The sequence below is a fragment of the Maniola hyperantus genome, chromosome 26, assembly GCF_902806685.2.
Source record: "Maniola hyperantus chromosome 26, iAphHyp1.2, whole genome shotgun sequence".
NCBI lineage: Eukaryota > Metazoa > Arthropoda > Insecta > Lepidoptera > Nymphalidae > Maniola > Maniola hyperantus.
Genome location: NC_048561.1, coordinates 4,438,816 through 4,455,023, shown reverse-complemented (window position 1 = coordinate 4,455,023; position 16,208 = coordinate 4,438,816). Strand labels below are relative to the sequence as shown.

At 39.0% G+C, this 16,208-nt stretch overlaps 4 protein-coding genes across 4 annotated transcripts in view; 2 read left to right on the top strand and 2 right to left on the bottom strand.

The window, feature by feature from the left end:
• The window catches only part of LOC117994138 (phosphate carrier protein, mitochondrial-like), a 263,608-nt gene that overhangs the window by 37,745 nt on the left and 209,655 nt on the right, over positions 1-16,208 (bottom strand). The window lies entirely within an intron of this gene.
• LOC117994478 (peroxynitrite isomerase THAP4-like) lies at positions 4,329-6,479 on the top strand. The gene is made up of 2 exons (XM_034982403.2): positions 4,329-4,809; positions 6,045-6,479. The coding sequence occupies exons 1-2, from the start codon at positions 4,674-4,676 to the stop codon at positions 6,401-6,403; spliced, it is 495 nt and encodes a 164-aa protein (XP_034838294.1). The 5' UTR covers positions 4,329-4,673; the 3' UTR covers positions 6,404-6,479.
• On the bottom strand, positions 6,535-9,546 carry LOC117994479 (transcription initiation factor TFIID subunit 10-like). Its single transcript, XM_034982404.2, has 2 exons — positions 9,236-9,546; positions 6,535-8,280 (listed from the first exon to the last, which is right to left on the bottom strand). The coding sequence occupies exons 1-2, from the start codon at positions 9,403-9,405 to the stop codon at positions 8,061-8,063; spliced, it is 390 nt and encodes a 129-aa protein (XP_034838295.1). The 5' UTR covers positions 9,406-9,546; the 3' UTR covers positions 6,535-8,060.
• LOC117994477 (ADP,ATP carrier protein) lies at positions 11,338-13,387 on the top strand. Its single transcript, XM_034982402.2, has one exon. The coding sequence runs from the start codon at positions 11,592-11,594 to the stop codon at positions 12,495-12,497; it is 906 nt and encodes a 301-aa protein (XP_034838293.1). The 5' UTR covers positions 11,338-11,591; the 3' UTR covers positions 12,498-13,387.

Genomic DNA, 16,208 nt, shown 5'->3' with positions numbered 1-16,208 from the left:
TATAATGGAATATTGTAATTGAGAACAAATGAAGTTATAAACTAAGCTGATTCCTAGTTCTATGGCTGCAGACATACCTATATGTGGTAAATTAAAACTACCTGACTATTCATAAACACTTGTAAAAAGTTTACATGAATAATTTTTTTTTATTTTTTATATATTTAATTTAAAGGCTTAAAGTTAAACATTAAACTCTGGTTTCCATTCAAAACGCATAAATCTTTCGTCTTTTATAGCCGTTTTCACTAAACTTAGGAGTCGCCTACATCGGATGCCTAAGTATTTAGGAGATGCCTGGAGAAAAAAAAACGTTTCAGTCTTAAATTAGAAAGAAACCTCATTTTAAAAGTCTATTTATATTTATATAAAAATTATCATCTCTGTTAGGTCTGTCACAGCCATGTCACAGCTAGTTGGCACAGCTAGTTGGCACAGCTATCACAACCTTATGGACTAAGAGCCAGCGCGTGCCAGAATTACGTTGTTTTATAAAACTAAAAGTTTATCTGCGTATTGTCCCCAACACTAGGAGGAACGTTTGTTTGGATGTTTGTTTGGATCAGGGTGGCTTTGAAAGATAACAGGTAATAAAGGTGTAGGTAAAAAACCTTAGTTCAAACTATAAAGTCTAATTTTTTTTTAAAAGGTACCTATTTTTTTCAGAATAGTACTTATAAGAAATCACGTCATGCATTGCCAGACACTTATTATCATGGCAACCAACCCCCTGCCAGACATCCTTAAAGTTTAAGGGGGTGCATGTGTAAGCCAGTAGGTAGGTATATGAAGACTTTTTGTCTCTTCATCGCTTTTAATCCAAGTTTCTGATAAAATCATAAGATCCAGTGAAGTTTTAAAGGATTCCACTATACATCGCAGCTCTTAAAGCTTTCCAAGTTTAACCATGCTCCACGCGTTAACATAATATAGACATTTCAGTGATTAATTATTAGTTATTAAGCCATCATAATTGTTTAAAACTTGGTAAATGCCGTTTTTTGGAAGAGAGCTGTCAATTTTAGGTAGGTACGCATTTGATATACTTGATTCGCAGGCTGTCTTCCCCGTTTGCAGTCCGCCGTTTCAGTTCGTCTCTGAGATTTTTAAAGCGCGCTTGTTGAAATGGTGTATAACCCGAAAATATTGTTATTGCATCGTTCTTCATGAGTTTGGTACAATACGTTTTCAGCTTTTATATAGTAACGAAGGTCTGGCACGTGCTGGCTCTCTCACTATTATGTAAACAATAATAAAATCTGCAATAAAAATGTATTTCACAATAAATGAACAGTAGATGTAAGCAGGTGGGACCAGTTAACTGAGCTATCAGCTATCTAGTACCTACTCATAGATCACGATCTAAAGTTGATTTATTTTAATTTCAGATTTTAGAAAAACACATTACAAGATGATAACAATTAAGTCATAACATCCAAGGTCCATCTATTCAAGAGAAACTACGATATGAAACGGTTTGAACAAAATATGAAATGCCTCGCTAAACATGACATCTCGTAAGAGGCAATGTCCAAAGCAAACACGATTGCAACGACATTGCCTTGACAGTTTGGCAATACCGTGCTCACATCCTTGCATTTTTCCGCAGCCTTCTGCCTGCCACGTTCCATCTCCTTTCTGCCAGGTTTCACCACCTGCATGTCAAAGTCGACCTCATCTTAGACCTCTTAACTGCCAGGAGACAGATCTATCATGCCATGTTCAGCCTACTGTGTGCCAGGTCAAATATCCAGCCTGTCAGATTAAATCTCCCGCGTGTCAGCCTACGCCTCGTGTCTATCTAGAGTCACCTCGTCCCTGTCAGGTTAGACTTCCTTACTGCCAGGTTAAATCTCCTGCTTGCCCAGCACTTCCTCCTGATTGTCTATTTCAACCTGTGCCATACCAGGCTGATCCTCCTGCATTACCGTTCACTGTCTGTCAGTTTCCATCTTCAACCAGACCGAATCAAACTCCTTGTGCGATGAAACAGCCAATATGCCAGTGGGACCAAGACTTTTGCACTGCGGACACTTGTGATTCTTCAAATTGCAGAACCCGCAGACAATCACAGACTCCTAATCGTCAAGCCTCTAATGATGAAGATGATATAATAATGTATAGTGATTGTTTCGGGCCATATTTTGTGACTCAGCTAGAAGGTGGCTGTGAAAACGTGAAAGATAATGACTTTGACCATCCATACTCCCGCGAACGATCTAGCAACAATAATCAGCAACAAAAATCACATGATGAAAAAGAATATAATATAACGCATGTCTCAAACCAAAATGACTCAAGAACTACTCAAAATGCTAATATAGTGCCAAGTTATATAAACGATGAAGAAAACGTGTCTCAAACCCAAAACATACCACACAAAGGGTGTGTGAAATCTTGCCAAAATAAATGTTTTTCTGATGCCACTGGTTCAGCTAATAGAGAAGCGATTTCAAATCTAGACAATTTGAATAATCATTCAGCCAAAACAAATTTTCGTAACACTGGCAGTTTTTCGATTTCTGAAGGACATCATCATTCAAGTGGAAATGAAATTCCTAATGATGTAAGTCAATCCCGAATACCTCGGTTATCTCAAGATATCAATAAAACCCGTCTCCCTGAAGAAAATCATCCGCAGATTTTTGATAACGTCAGTAGTAGCTTATGGAAAACTATTCCTTGTTGTCAACCAGGATATTCCCAAGAACAAGCCCACCCCAACTCGTTAGAAGATGAGAATTATTTCCAAACAAGGCGTCATTTTAATGATGAGCAAAGCAGCAGCAGAGCAGATGGTAAACTAGCTCAAAATTGTTGTGATATTATATCCCATCATGAAATGACTAAATATCCAACTAGACCCGACGTAGAAAATATTAATATTGATACAAACTTTAAACAAAACGTAAGAGAAGAAATTAGACCACGTATAGTAGCAAATCCATGTCCACGATCAGCTTTAAAGAGCCCATCGAATATGCGCTCTAGAAATGGTGCAAAAGTACAACACATGGCACCGCGCTCGACTCCTATGCAGGAACCTTCTAACGAAACTTTTATGGACTGCAGTACCTGTTGTGATAGATCTGGTTCTAGACCAAATAACAAAGTTAACAAGTTTCAAGAAAATGTTTCGCCAGATGTAATAGAATCTGAATTTCAATTAGAACATTTGAAACCACGTTTTGCAGATCAAAGTGACCGAAGTGTATTTGAAAATTCTGTGCCAATTAAAGGGCCTAGACAGTTCGCAAACTGTTGCAACCATGGAGTTAGTAAAGTGTTAGGACCACCAGAGCTACCAGAAAATAAAGATGCTGAGTGTAGTAAAAAGGAAGGTTGCGTACAGGACGTTGGCACTTCGTCCTGTGCTTCAATTAGTTGTGTTGCCAATATGATGGATTCTGAATGCAGATGTCACTACCCACCCGCCTTTAAACAGTTTAGCTGCGCTGGAAACATTAATGGATCTTGCAGTTGCAGTGATAAAAGTAAAATATGATACCTATAGAATTCTTGTGTTGATGGGTTTAACCTACTTGCATAATATGACCCATTACTACCATGTTCTAGCTTGGAAAATAAATATTTCATACACCCAAAATATGATGTTCATAATAATTATGTACGGAACTCTAAAACTCTCTAAGACTCACACTTGACTGGTTTTTTACTACCATGATCAACCCATCGCCAGCTCACAGAGTCTGGAGGGTTTTGGCCATAGTCTACCACGCTGGCCAAGTGCGGATTGCCAGACTTCCCATACCTTTAAGAACATTGTGGAGAACTCTAAAAGGCATGCAGGTTTCCTCCTACTTCCTGTAGGCCCAGACTCCTCCGCTCCGGGGAGATGACTTTATCTCCCCGTTAGAGCTGAAGAAGGGCGTTTCGAGTTTCGACTCCTCAAAAAGAAGGCACCAGGCTACGACGAGATCCCGATCGCTGCAATACAGTAGCTGCCCAAAATGGTATCCTCTGCACCGGGCTCATGGAATGGTGCCAAGAATGATGGCTGCATTTCCGCGCTGGACAGCCAGGCTGATTAGGTATTATTCTTATTACCCATCACCGGCGCAGCACACAGGTGCCCCAAGCGACGACGACTGTCGTAGTCGACCCGAATCCCATCGGACTTGAACTCGTCCGTTTTGGCCAAACCACAGGGCCAAACGGAGAAGACCCGCACTACTCATAATTAATGTTAGGCTCAAAAAGGATAGAACCCAGAGCTGGAATATCCTTATTCTAATTACTCTATGGCCAGTTCCAAAAGAAAACTCGAAGGCTCCAAAAGACTAGTATCCAGATTCCAGTAGGAGTAATAGTGTTATATGGCTAGAATTCAGGGCCGTAAAACCAGTTGAAAAAACTCGAAAAACTTGTCAAATTTTAATTTTCAAAAATATTTAGAAAAATATTTTAATTTTAAGTTTAAATTAAATCCAAGTAGTTAGGTGTAAAATAATTGTAGAAATTGGTAAAAAGGTGCTTCTGCTGAATGTTCCAGATAGCCGATTGCGAACAGCAAAGTATTGTTTTTCTGAGCAAAACCTAGCGAGTGCCGTTTAAGAATAATAATTGACTGGCTTAACTAGCATAAAACGTTTCGGTGCCCATAGTTTACCAGTTAAACCCTTATAAAAAGCCGGAGAAAGCCAAGTTAAACAATGGCTGGCCAGCTACACGAAGCTCTTAGCCCCATATCCTGGCTAGCAGGCCGATGGGTTACTGAAGATGGACATGGCTGCTTTCCAAATATACCCGAGTTTCAGTACCATGAGGAGTTAGAGTTTACGTGTATTGGTAATATTTTTTGTATAGTTATTCACTGCATACTAATATTATAAATGCGAAAGTGTCTGTCTATCTGCTAGCTTTTCACGGCCCAACAGTTTAACCGATTTTGTTGAAATTTGGTAAGTTTAGCTTAGGTACATCACTTTTTACCCAATTTTGATTTTCAAAAACCTTAAGCTACGCGGGCATCATCTAGTTATATATAATTTGTACTTTGTTTGCATTTAAATTAAAGAAGACCAACCGGCTACGTACCCACTTCATAAGTCACTTAGCTATTAGACTTGTAATTGTATCTTTTTTGTACCCATATTCAAGCTAAAATAAAACTATCTCAGCACCACAATCACTTGACTATAGAATATGTTTCAACAGATGGAAATATCAATAAAATTAAATTCAAGGTTAATCCAATTCCAAATCACAGTTGCGATAGTCATATTGCAATTATCGCAATTGTTGTTATTAGCTGCTTGTAGTAATCTAGCTGCAACTCTGCATCTTAGAGCCTATACACATGGTTCATAGTTGTCCAGCAACTCAAGAATAGCTGTAATTTATATGGAAGTTGCTGAGTCTATATGGACAGAGTTGCTGCAACTCCGTCGAGTGCTAGTACATTTTGCATTGGCATGCCTCTAGTTCCACCATTGACCATACAAGGCATCATCATGATCAACCCATCGCCAGCTCACTACAAAGCATGGATCTCCTCTCAGAGTGAGAAGGGTTTTGGCCACAGTCCACCACGCTGGCCATGTGCGAATTGGTAGACTTCACACACCTTTGAGAACATTATGGAGAACTAACTCTCAAGCTGTTAAAGCAAGTGATATCCAATTATTACTTAAAATGTACATAACCCCGAAAAGTTAGAAGTGCTGAGTATCACGTAGTAGTAATGTGGTATCATCATTGTAGGTAGATGTATGGGGCTATACATTATGGATGAGCAGTTTTATTTAGGCGTACCGCGTACCAATATTACATTAGATACCTGGCAATTTAGGATTGTGTAAAGGTGCTGGAATGGCGACCTCGCGCCTAAAGACGCAGCGTTAGAAGACCCCCCACTAGGTGGACGGACGACATCAGAGTTGCAGGGAGCCGCTGGATCCAGGCGGCGCAAGACCGTGGCGTGTGGAAGTCCCTACAAGAGACATGTCCAGCAGTAGACGTCTATTGGTTGATGATGATGACAGTAAAACTAACCTCAAGTGTTAATCAATTTTCTCCTGCAGGTCAGCCAATGTTCAATTACATCTCAATCTCGAAGCACCCCGAAAAAGGCACCCCAATGCACCAAGAGCGAGGGTTCTTACGCATAAAGCCTGGTACTAACGACCTGGCCTTCTTAGTCAGCCACAACTTTGGCCTAACCTCCCACGAAGAAGGCCAATGTGACGTAGAGAAGAAGGAAATAAAACTAACAACTGTAAATATAGCTAGGATGTCCTTTGCTAAGCCGCCTGTGGTGAAGAAATTTGTAAGAGAAATTAGATTAGTCGCTCCGAATAAGTTACAAGTTGTACTATACATGGAGACTGATAATACACCTCTTTGTGAACATTTGAAAGCTGTCTATAGTAAATTAGAATAGCACCTCATTTTTGCCTGGGGATGTAGCAATAAATTGTAATGTACCCCTGAAAAAGAAATATAGATATCAGCCTATATATGAATTTCTTTCATTTCCCCTACTTTTGAACTTTTGGAGTAAAAAAAAACAAGTTGAGCTAAAATTGTTTTATTAATTTATCACGTTACAAAATAATATGCTATTAATAGTTTCACAAAACAATAACAAATGTCATCAATATTAAACACAACCTTTGCAATGAAACTGTCTTGAGAAATTTTACTATTAATGTATAGTCCGCGACAGCTCGAGATGGCAATCGGGGTGGGACCGCCCCGTACACCCGCGCTAACCCGTGACGGGTGACCTGCCTGCCTCATACCCCGATTGCTATCTCAAACTGTCGCGGACTAATGTCTTACAGTTTTGTTCGCCAGCTCTTGTTGCGTCGGTGTCAAGTGACTGGTTATAAATTTTTCGAAAAAAGAACAATATAATGATCAGTCATGTTGTAAGGGTTCCTTAACGTTTAATTGCGGAAACCAGCCCAAAGCAAAGACGAAGAAGAAGGGTTCCTTATGCGAAGGGAGCCAAGGGACCCTATACTAAGCTGTCTATCTATCAGTGGTCTGTATTGCATGAACCGTAATAGTTATGGGCAGATTACACCCACCGAGTACAGTGGCGAGTCAGTGTCCTCGGCCGAGCACTCTGTTGGTATAAACACTTTAACGAGTGCAATTTCTCAGCCACAGCACTGTCTCGGCCGAGTCACATTTTACTGTCTCGCTTCAATACTCGGTAGGTGTAATCTGCCCATTAGAGTTGAAATCAAAGTATTTCTATTGCTGTTATAACAACAAATACCGAATAAACAGAAATACATGAAAATTTAAACTGTCTAACTATCACGGTTTATGAGATAGTAGATACAGCCTGGTGACAGATGGACGGACAGAGGAGTCTTAGTAATAGGGTCCCGTTTTACCATTTGGGTACAGAACCCTAAAACATGGTGAATTTCAAAATGTCTACCAAGCAAATTGTTTTTATTAAAGTACATATAATAATTTAGGTTGTATAATGGTACAGAACCCGTCGTGTGCAAGTCCACTAGCACTTAACCAGTTTTTTGTAATTTATTTATTTAGTAACTAGATTTTGTCCGCATGGATTTAGGTTTTTTGAAATCCTGTGTGAACTCTGATTTTCCTGGATCAAATTCAAAAGTAGCCTATGTCCTTCCCAGGGATGCAAACTATCTGAGTTAAACTGATGGACTGTGAAAAGCTAGCTGACAGACAGACGCACTTTCGCATTTATAATATTAGTATGGATTATCCTAATTCTAATAATATCATAAATGCGAAAGTGTGGATGTTTGGATGTTTGTTACTCAATCACGCAAAAACGGCTGAACGGATTTGGATGAAATTTGGAATAGAGATAGATTAACACATAGGCTACTTTTTATCCCGGAAAATCAGTGAGTTCCCGCGGGATTTCAAAAAACGTAAATCCACGCGGACGAAGTCGCGGGCATCAGCTAGTTTAATAATAATTATAGTAAGACTTGTTATGTGATGCCATCTATGAGCCATATTGGACATTACTGTCCGTTCAGTTTGTTTCAAATAAATCAGCTATACTCTCTCTTTAATTAAACTAATCCTAAATTTCAAACATAGTAATGAGGTTTCTTGGCAGAAATGCCGTATTCCTGTAATGCCGGCACCAAGTCCTCCATGGTCATAACGTATTTCTTTTCTTTGGGTCCCTTGGCGTTCTTGGAGGTCTGGTTGATTTGGCTGGAAGTCCGCATCTTGCAGTGCTGCAGGGCATCGTTTGCTATGTCGGAGAGAAACTTCTGGGAGGCAAGCGCTATAAGTCTTATCATTCTGTAACAAAGTATTATAAAGTCAAAAATAGAAGAATGGTACTGATTCTGAGCACAACCTAATTTTAGAGTATTCATATACTCTTCTTACTAATGTAATATGAAATGGACAGACGCAGTTTGACAGTTTTAAATTTTATTTTTAGATGGTAAAACCCGTGATTTTAGTGCACAGTCGAGAGCCTACTGTTTAAATTTGTAGCATGCACTAAAATTTAGTCTTTAAATGTAAAGTTCATGTTCTGTCTCTTTTTAGCATTGTTAAAAAGAAAAGGATGCAGATACTCTAAATTTAGTTTAGAGAAAGACAACGGAATCGGTGTCATAGTTTGGCCTAATTGTAATAACACATCAATGATTGCAAATTGCAATAGTTAAACAACATGAACCAAAGTCGGTAACTGGATGGGTTTACTTTTGGATGTTCAAGGCCTTTTTGTTTTTTACGTGTCTCAGAGATTACTATTATAACATCTGATATCAACTGTAAAAAGCTCAGTCTCAATTTCCTTTACACTTAGTAGGCATTTTACACCCTACCACTAAACTGTTTGAGTACAATGAGTTTTGTGGTAGGGTGGTAAGAACTGTAACTGGACCATCTACAGCTGAAGGCTTTCACCAGATGACCTGAGCCAACTTAGGTCTTTCTAGAGGTGAACTAACTAAACAAACAATAACATATACCTAACAGAATTACAGAAAACATACTATTCTGATAGCATTATTTGCAGACAGATATTAGCATTATTTTAAGATTATTATTATTATAACATTCCGAAGTTTCCCTAAAAACAATATGAAAATAATAAAATAACGATTATATACCACAAAGTAGATTTTGAACATAATTTCATCCAAGAAAACAAAAAAATTTAATTTTTTTTGAAATTCGAAAGCAGCTCCTTGACAGTAACTTTACAGAGATTTAATTTGAATTATTGGCTTATACGTACCTAGGATCCTGAGATTCGAATCCAGCCATGTTCAGGTAATAAGCAACTACAGAATCTGGTATAGAAGGGTTATAGTTTTCAAGTTGAAGCAAAAAGTCACTCAGAGCATGACCTGCGCCGCTGTCCTCGTCCATCCCAACCGATGGCGATCCCATACGACTCATCTGCATGCTATGATTAAGACACTTTAATCAATAACTTTAGTACTTTAGAAAAGTAACTTTACTAATAAAAACACATTAAAATTTCTTTCAGAATTTCGCTTTGTTTTTCGCACTTCGCAGATTAAAAAAAGATTATCATTACAATTTTGACAGTTTTTTAACTACAGAGTAAAAATAAGATCTCTGGTGTTTTCTGTCAGTTATGCCAACATAGCGCCATCATTTCTTATCTTATGACGGGGCACTTTCCATTTAATGGATGCTTGCAACACTAATTCACCGTTTTAATATTGCATCAATAGTCTTACAGTTATTTAATAAATCAATATTTTAATTGTAATCCTGTATAACATGTAATAAATTCAGTAATTAAAGGCTAAACAATGTCAATAGATAAATTAATTTGTTTTAAAGTCTTTTTTTGGGTATAAATTAATGATGTTACGTAATCTTGAAAGCAAAAATTTGCAAGAACAAAACGCTCTAATTGCCAATTACTATAGTGTTACCATTAAACCTTTTTTCCCATATTAAAAGGACTTTTGATAGCTTTTAATAGAGCATATTTCATTTATTGTTAAATGTACTTTATTTATTTCGTTAATTTTACTCCTGACAATGGGGCCGATTCTCTAGTACACAATCTCTAAACTAAACTAAATTAACAGGTCTAAATCTAGTGCTTTCCTTTTCCGCAAGCAACATTATGAAAGGGATAGCAATAGATTTAGACGTGATATTTTAGTTTAGTTTAGAGATTGTGTACAAAGGAATTAGCCACATTATCATGTTTTAATAATTATTTTTTAGCGTCAATTGTTAGCAATTAAAAACTATTAAATTAAAAATCTTTTTGGAAACAGTGGATGCGGGAAACTTTAGAAGCACTTAATTTTTAGTCAATTGTGAAATGAAAAAAAAGCAAAGTGATAAAAATGTTCATGTACAAAAACAATTTTAAAATAAGATGAAAATATGATTTTAGCTAATGCGTTCCAAATTAAAAGGTTTAATGGATATTTTATTGGTGTAATAGTCTGTCTAGAAAAAGCTGAGAGAGATTTTAGTTAGTTACTTATTTAACGTTTTTGAATATTGATAGTAACAAATAGTTACCTACTCAATACTTCTACTACTATTAATACTAAAATATATAGTTATACTAAACTAGCTGATGCCCGCGACTTCGTTCGCGTGGAATTAGTTTTTTAAAATCCCGTAGGAACTCATTGATTTTCCGGGATAAAAAGTAGCCTATGTCACTCTCCAGGTCTTCATCTATACCCACGCAAAAAATCACGACATTCCGTTGCCCCGTTGCGAAGTGATTGAAGGACAAACCAACAAAGCAACAAACGAACACACTTTCACATATTTTATAATAAGGGTAGGTACTGATTATTTTACATCATAATTCATAAAAAACTATAGAATTTATCTGGTTTATGATTGATTTATGATGATCAATAAGCAGTTTGAAATATGGCATCTATTTAATGTAATACGATGAACAGAAATCGTGTGGCTTCAATAAAATTATTCTGTAAATGTAGTTATTTTTATTACAAAAATTTTTTTAATTCCATGGGAACTCTTTGGTTTTCCGGGATGAAAGTATCCTATGTTTGTCCATCTCGAGGATACAAACTATCTCTGTATCTAATAAATGACGCCTGCAAATTCATCCAAGTGGATTCAGTTTTCTAAGAAACCCATGGGAACACTTTGATTTCTGGGACATTTTTTTTATTATGTCAGGAAATCATCTGCCTACCATTAGGAATTAATGACAGAGGTTTCGATAGTGAAGATCTCGATTTCTAGAAAGAATAAAGAAGGCTGAATGGCTAGAGTTACCACATGTAATAAACTATTGGGCTAATCATTGATATAGAATCAGCCACACTGACCTCGTGGAAATTTTCTTTAATGTTGGCAACATCCATCCCTTCCTTCTTTTGCGCCGCTCCTCTAGGCAGAACTGCGAGAGAACGTGATCGATCGAATTTTAAAAAAGGCACACACCTACCCCTGTGCTCCCGAGATCACGAAATTACTCTATATCTCCTGATAACAAAATTCGGGAGTTGGTGTTTCGTGATTTTATCATTCCGCGTGTGAACTCCCAGATACCCACCGCACGCCCGCGAGGCATATAGTCCAGTGAAAAAGGCCCAACTAATCGGAACAAAATGTCGAAGAGCCTTGCAGATCCCGTCGCGTTCGCGAAGGACTTCCTCGCCGGTGGCATCTCCGCTGCCGTCTCCAAAACCGCCGTAGCGCCCATCGAGCGAGTGAAGCTGCTGCTGCAGGTGCAGCACGTCAGCAAGCAGATCGCCGTGGACCAGCGCTACAAAGGTATCGTGGACGCCTTCGTGCGCATTCCCAAGGAGCAGGGCCTGCTCTCGTTCTGGCGCGGCAACTTCGCCAACGTCATCAGGTACTTCCCCACGCAGGCGCTCAACTTCGCCTTCAAGGACAAGTACAAGCAAGTGTTCCTCGGTGGCGTAGACAAGCACACGCAGTTCTGGCGCTACTTCGCGGGCAACTTGGCGTCGGGTGGAGCCGCCGGCGCCACCTCGCTGTGCTTCGTGTACCCGCTCGACTTCGCCCGAACGCGGCTCGCCGCCGACGTGGGCAGGGGCGACGGCCAGCGCGAGTTCAAAGGCCTCGGAAACTGCATCTCTTCGATCTTCAAGTCCGACGGCCTCACCGGTCTGTACAGGGGTTTCGGTGTGTCGGTGCAGGGCATCATCATCTACCGCGCGGCCTACTTCGGCTTCTACGACACGGCGCGCGGCATGATGCCCGACCCCAAGAACACGCCCATCGTCATCAGCTGGGCCATCGCGCAGACCGTCACCACCGTGGCGGGCATCATCTCCTACCCCTTCGACACGGTGCGCAGGCGCATGATGATGCAGTCCGGCCGCGCCAAGGGCGACATGCTGTACAAGGGAACAATTCACTGCTGGGCCACCATCGCCAAGACGGAGGGCGGCTCCGCCTTCTTCAAGGGCGCCTTCTCCAACGTGCTCAGAGGAACCGGCGGCGCCTTCGTGCTCGTCCTATACGATGAGATCAAGAAGCTCCTCTAAATCATTTAATGTAAGAATTGTTACCATTATTTCAATTGTGATTCTAAATCACGCCTAGCCACTCCCCTGTGAAATCATGTATTAAGTATTTAGGATCTACGCAAAAAAAAGAAACCTAGTAACTTATTTTTAGTTAAATAAAATGATTCCATATATTTTTCGTTTCATTAAAGTAAGTCACAAGTGTTACATAATTAACAATGCATTGTAGTGCTCAGAGTTAAATCTAGCATTAAGTAAGTACTAATAACATCTGTTCTAAATTTGAAATCAGTGATCTTGAAATAGAGAATTTTCTGATCATATTTCTCTAGTGACAGTTATGTAATGACTTCATTTGTGTTTGGCGTTTGAGGCCAAGGCTAGGCGACAGACTTGATTCTAACCTCTATTCATGTATGATACACTAAATTAGTGTTGTTATTATAATTATCCTGGTGGTACAGTAACTTCACATGAACGGGAGTGATATAAAATTGGGTAGTGAGTTATGTAATGCTTGAATTCAATTTGCTGTGGACTGTCTTCAATCATGTGATTATGGCAGCTGTTATGTAACATGCCAGGATGTGGTGCGAGTGCTTGTAGAAAAAACTGTTCCAATTCTAGTGAACCATTGTTTTGTGCTCTTATTTTGTGATTTTTGACTTTTGACTGACATCATAAGTCTGTTTTATAGCTGTCTTCGTTTATAATAATGCTAATAATTTGTATAAAATGTTAATTTAAGTCAAAAATTACAGAATATAATCCATGTAACTTAGTAGGTAACATATTTGGGTGCGTGTGAGGAGTGTGGCAAGTAAAGTAAGTGAATTGTTCCCTCGGGTGTGAGTTTTTTGTAAGGAAAACTTCATGCAATACGAGAGATTAAAATATTAAAACGTTAATCTGTCTTTTTATTTTATTCTTCCATTTTTTTTGTTACCTACTAAGTTTTGTTTCTTAGTTGAACCCTTTTTATTTTATTGATTTGAGACTTAATATCTTATGATTCACAAAGAAAAATTATTACTATCTCTAAAACTTTCGATTAAGTACATAAGTAAATTACTTATTATAGGTACTTAAATAATTACATAACTGAATTAAAAATTGAAGGATTAAACTTACAATTCAATATAATAAGACTTAAAATTAAGTAACTAGGTACTTAAATAATAATGATAAAATAATAAATGATCTTCATATTTTGCTTTGTGGCTTTCAGTAATGATAAATGATAATAATTAATTTAAATCTTCATTTTAAGAATAATTTAGCAGCGATAGCTTTATGTTATGACTTTAGCTTCATATTCAGAGGTTCGGGCTTGTTTTAACTGAAGGAAATCATAGTGAGGAAACTTGTATGCCTAAAAAGTGTGTTCTATCAAAAAATCACTGTTTTAGTAACTGAAAAAACAGGCCAAGTAGAGAGAGAGCCTTTTTTTTGTGGAAGTCTGTTAAAAATATTACAAACTTGCAAGACGCTTATGGAAAACATGAGGATTTAGAAAAACTGATGTTTCTAAAAAAGTTTGCTAAGTATGTAGGACCAAAACGTTTAGTTTTAAAAGATATTGATATTTTCAATCGTATTTAAACCATTTCAGCAATGGAAGTGTAGATATAGAGAGTTAGTAATTCTATCAAAATTTGATTATTGGTCAATAACAGTTTGATTAATTTAATTATTATTAATTCAGTTTGTAACAATGGGGTTGGCATATAGTTTGCCTAAAAGCCCCTTAAAAATATCACACAAAAATTAACTTTGGTCCTATAGTACGCGACAGGTTGAGATGGCAATCGGGGAGGGAACGCCCCGCACAGTCCTTGCGCTAACCCCGTGCGGGGCGTCCCCCCGTCTCATACCCCGACCGACTGCGATCTCAACCCTTCGCAGACTTAGAAACATCAATTTTTGAAAATTCTCACGTTTTTTGGCATAACTCAAAAACTAATTTTTGGAGTTAATAGCTTTTTAGAAAAGGGACATCACATCATTGATGATGATGAGTGATGTCCAGCTGGTGGCTGGTGAGTGGTCAGGTGATGCGTCGCTGGGAAACACTGCAGATATGGTGACGTCATGCTCCAGCGTCGACGCGAGGTGTCCGGTCTACGTAGCCGAGTGACGTCATACTGAACGTAGTTGGTATTGGTAGGTACTTGGTAGGTATTTGAACTTTGATAATAATTAAATAGAAGGTCGAAGTTGAAACGCACTTATCTATAAATACATCTAAATATACATAGATAAGTCTGTCAATTTGCACTGGGCCATTATGGCATATATTTCTCATTCTGAGAAAGGGTTTTGGGTTGATCACATAGAAAATCTTTTTTTTTTAATTCATAGACTAGCGCTAGGATGCAGATTGCAATCAGACCTAGTGGCAAGTGATGATGCAGCCTAAAATGGAGCGCGCTTGCCTAGAAGATGCCTATTCACTCTTGACTTGAACCCATATTATTATTGGAGGGGAAAACTGATGCTGTAAACTTAATAACAATTTATTAAGATTTCTATGGTTGATCATGATGATGAAATCCACGCGGATGTAGTCGCAGGCATCTATCTAGTAGATAATAAATCTTTGACACATTACAGGCACAAAATATGCCGCTACAGCCTAAGTCAGGTCACTACCCCGCAGTCACGATATCGATTGGATCGCTTCGCCAACTATCCCCGACTGTAGCCTTCTGCGTACATTCTGTTGCATAACACTTATCTGTCGCAAGTCTGTTCCTGCTACTTATAGGCACAAATTATGCCGCTACAGACAGACTGCGCCAGGTTACGACCTCGCGGCCGCTTAGCTCGCACGGTATCGATTGGATCGCTTCGCCAACTACCCCCGACTGTAGCCTTCTGCGTACATTCTGTTGCATAACACTTCTTATCTATCGCAAGTCTGTTCCTGCTATAGGCACAAATTATGCCGCTACAGACAACCTGCGTCAGGTCACAACCTCGCGGCCGCTTAGCTCGCACGATATCGATTGGATTTCGGCGTCTTCGGCGTTAAATCCTGTTGCATAACGCTTGTCGCATGTCTGTTCCTGCCATAGGCACAAAATATGCCGCTACAGCCTGCGTCAGCCTACTGATTCTGAATGATAGCTGTTATAGCCACTGAGCTGATTTGACATTTATTTTTAACCTATTAAAGGTTTTCTATGAAAAAATATTTTAATATCACTCAGTGTAGCAGCAATGTAGAACCCACCAACGTGAAATGAGCTCGGTGGCTATCATTCAGTGTTAGACACTGATGTTAGACACTGAGTTAGCGAATCAGCCCGGTCACGACCTCGCGGCCGCCTAGCTCGCACGATATCGATCGGATCGCTTCGCCAACTACCCCCGACTCTAGCCTTTTGCCTCCATTCTGTTGCGTAACACTTTGGACTAGTCGCAGGTCTGTTCTGCCAAAAGCTACCAAAGACTAAGCTCGCATTTTTCAGTGTACTCGGCAGTTGACTCAGATTCAGTGCCAGCAAAACTAAGTAAGTAGGTACGTACTAAGTCTGAAAAACGAAGGAATTAATACACAAGCTCAGCTGAGGTCTGTTTTTGTACAATGCGCATGTCATTACGCCTCGTGTTTAGATTGAACTACTTAATTGTTTTACGTGTACTGTACGTAGGTGTCTGGTGCACTTCGACCGCCCGTTGTGCCAGATCCATCTTTCCACGCACATGCAAATCAACTCGGCGGGC

Coding starts and splice junctions, on each gene's coding strand:
- LOC117994478 (XM_034982403.2), top strand. CDS start 4,674: ATGGCTGGCCAGCTACACGAAGCTCTTAGCCCCATATCCTGGCTAGCA. Junction 4,810..6,044: donor GTTAGAGTTTACGTGTATTG/GTAATATTTTTT, acceptor TTTCTCCTGCAG/GTCAGCCAATGTTCAATTAC.
- LOC117994479 (XM_034982404.2), bottom strand. CDS start 9,405: ATGCAGATGAGTCGTATGGGATCGCCATCGGTTGGGATGGACGAGGAC. Junction 8,281..9,235: donor TTCGAATCTCAGGATCCTAG/GTACGTATAAGC, acceptor ACTTTGTTACAG/AATGATAAGACTTATAGCGC.
- LOC117994477 (XM_034982402.2), top strand. CDS start 11,592: ATGTCGAAGAGCCTTGCAGATCCCGTCGCGTTCGCGAAGGACTTCCTC.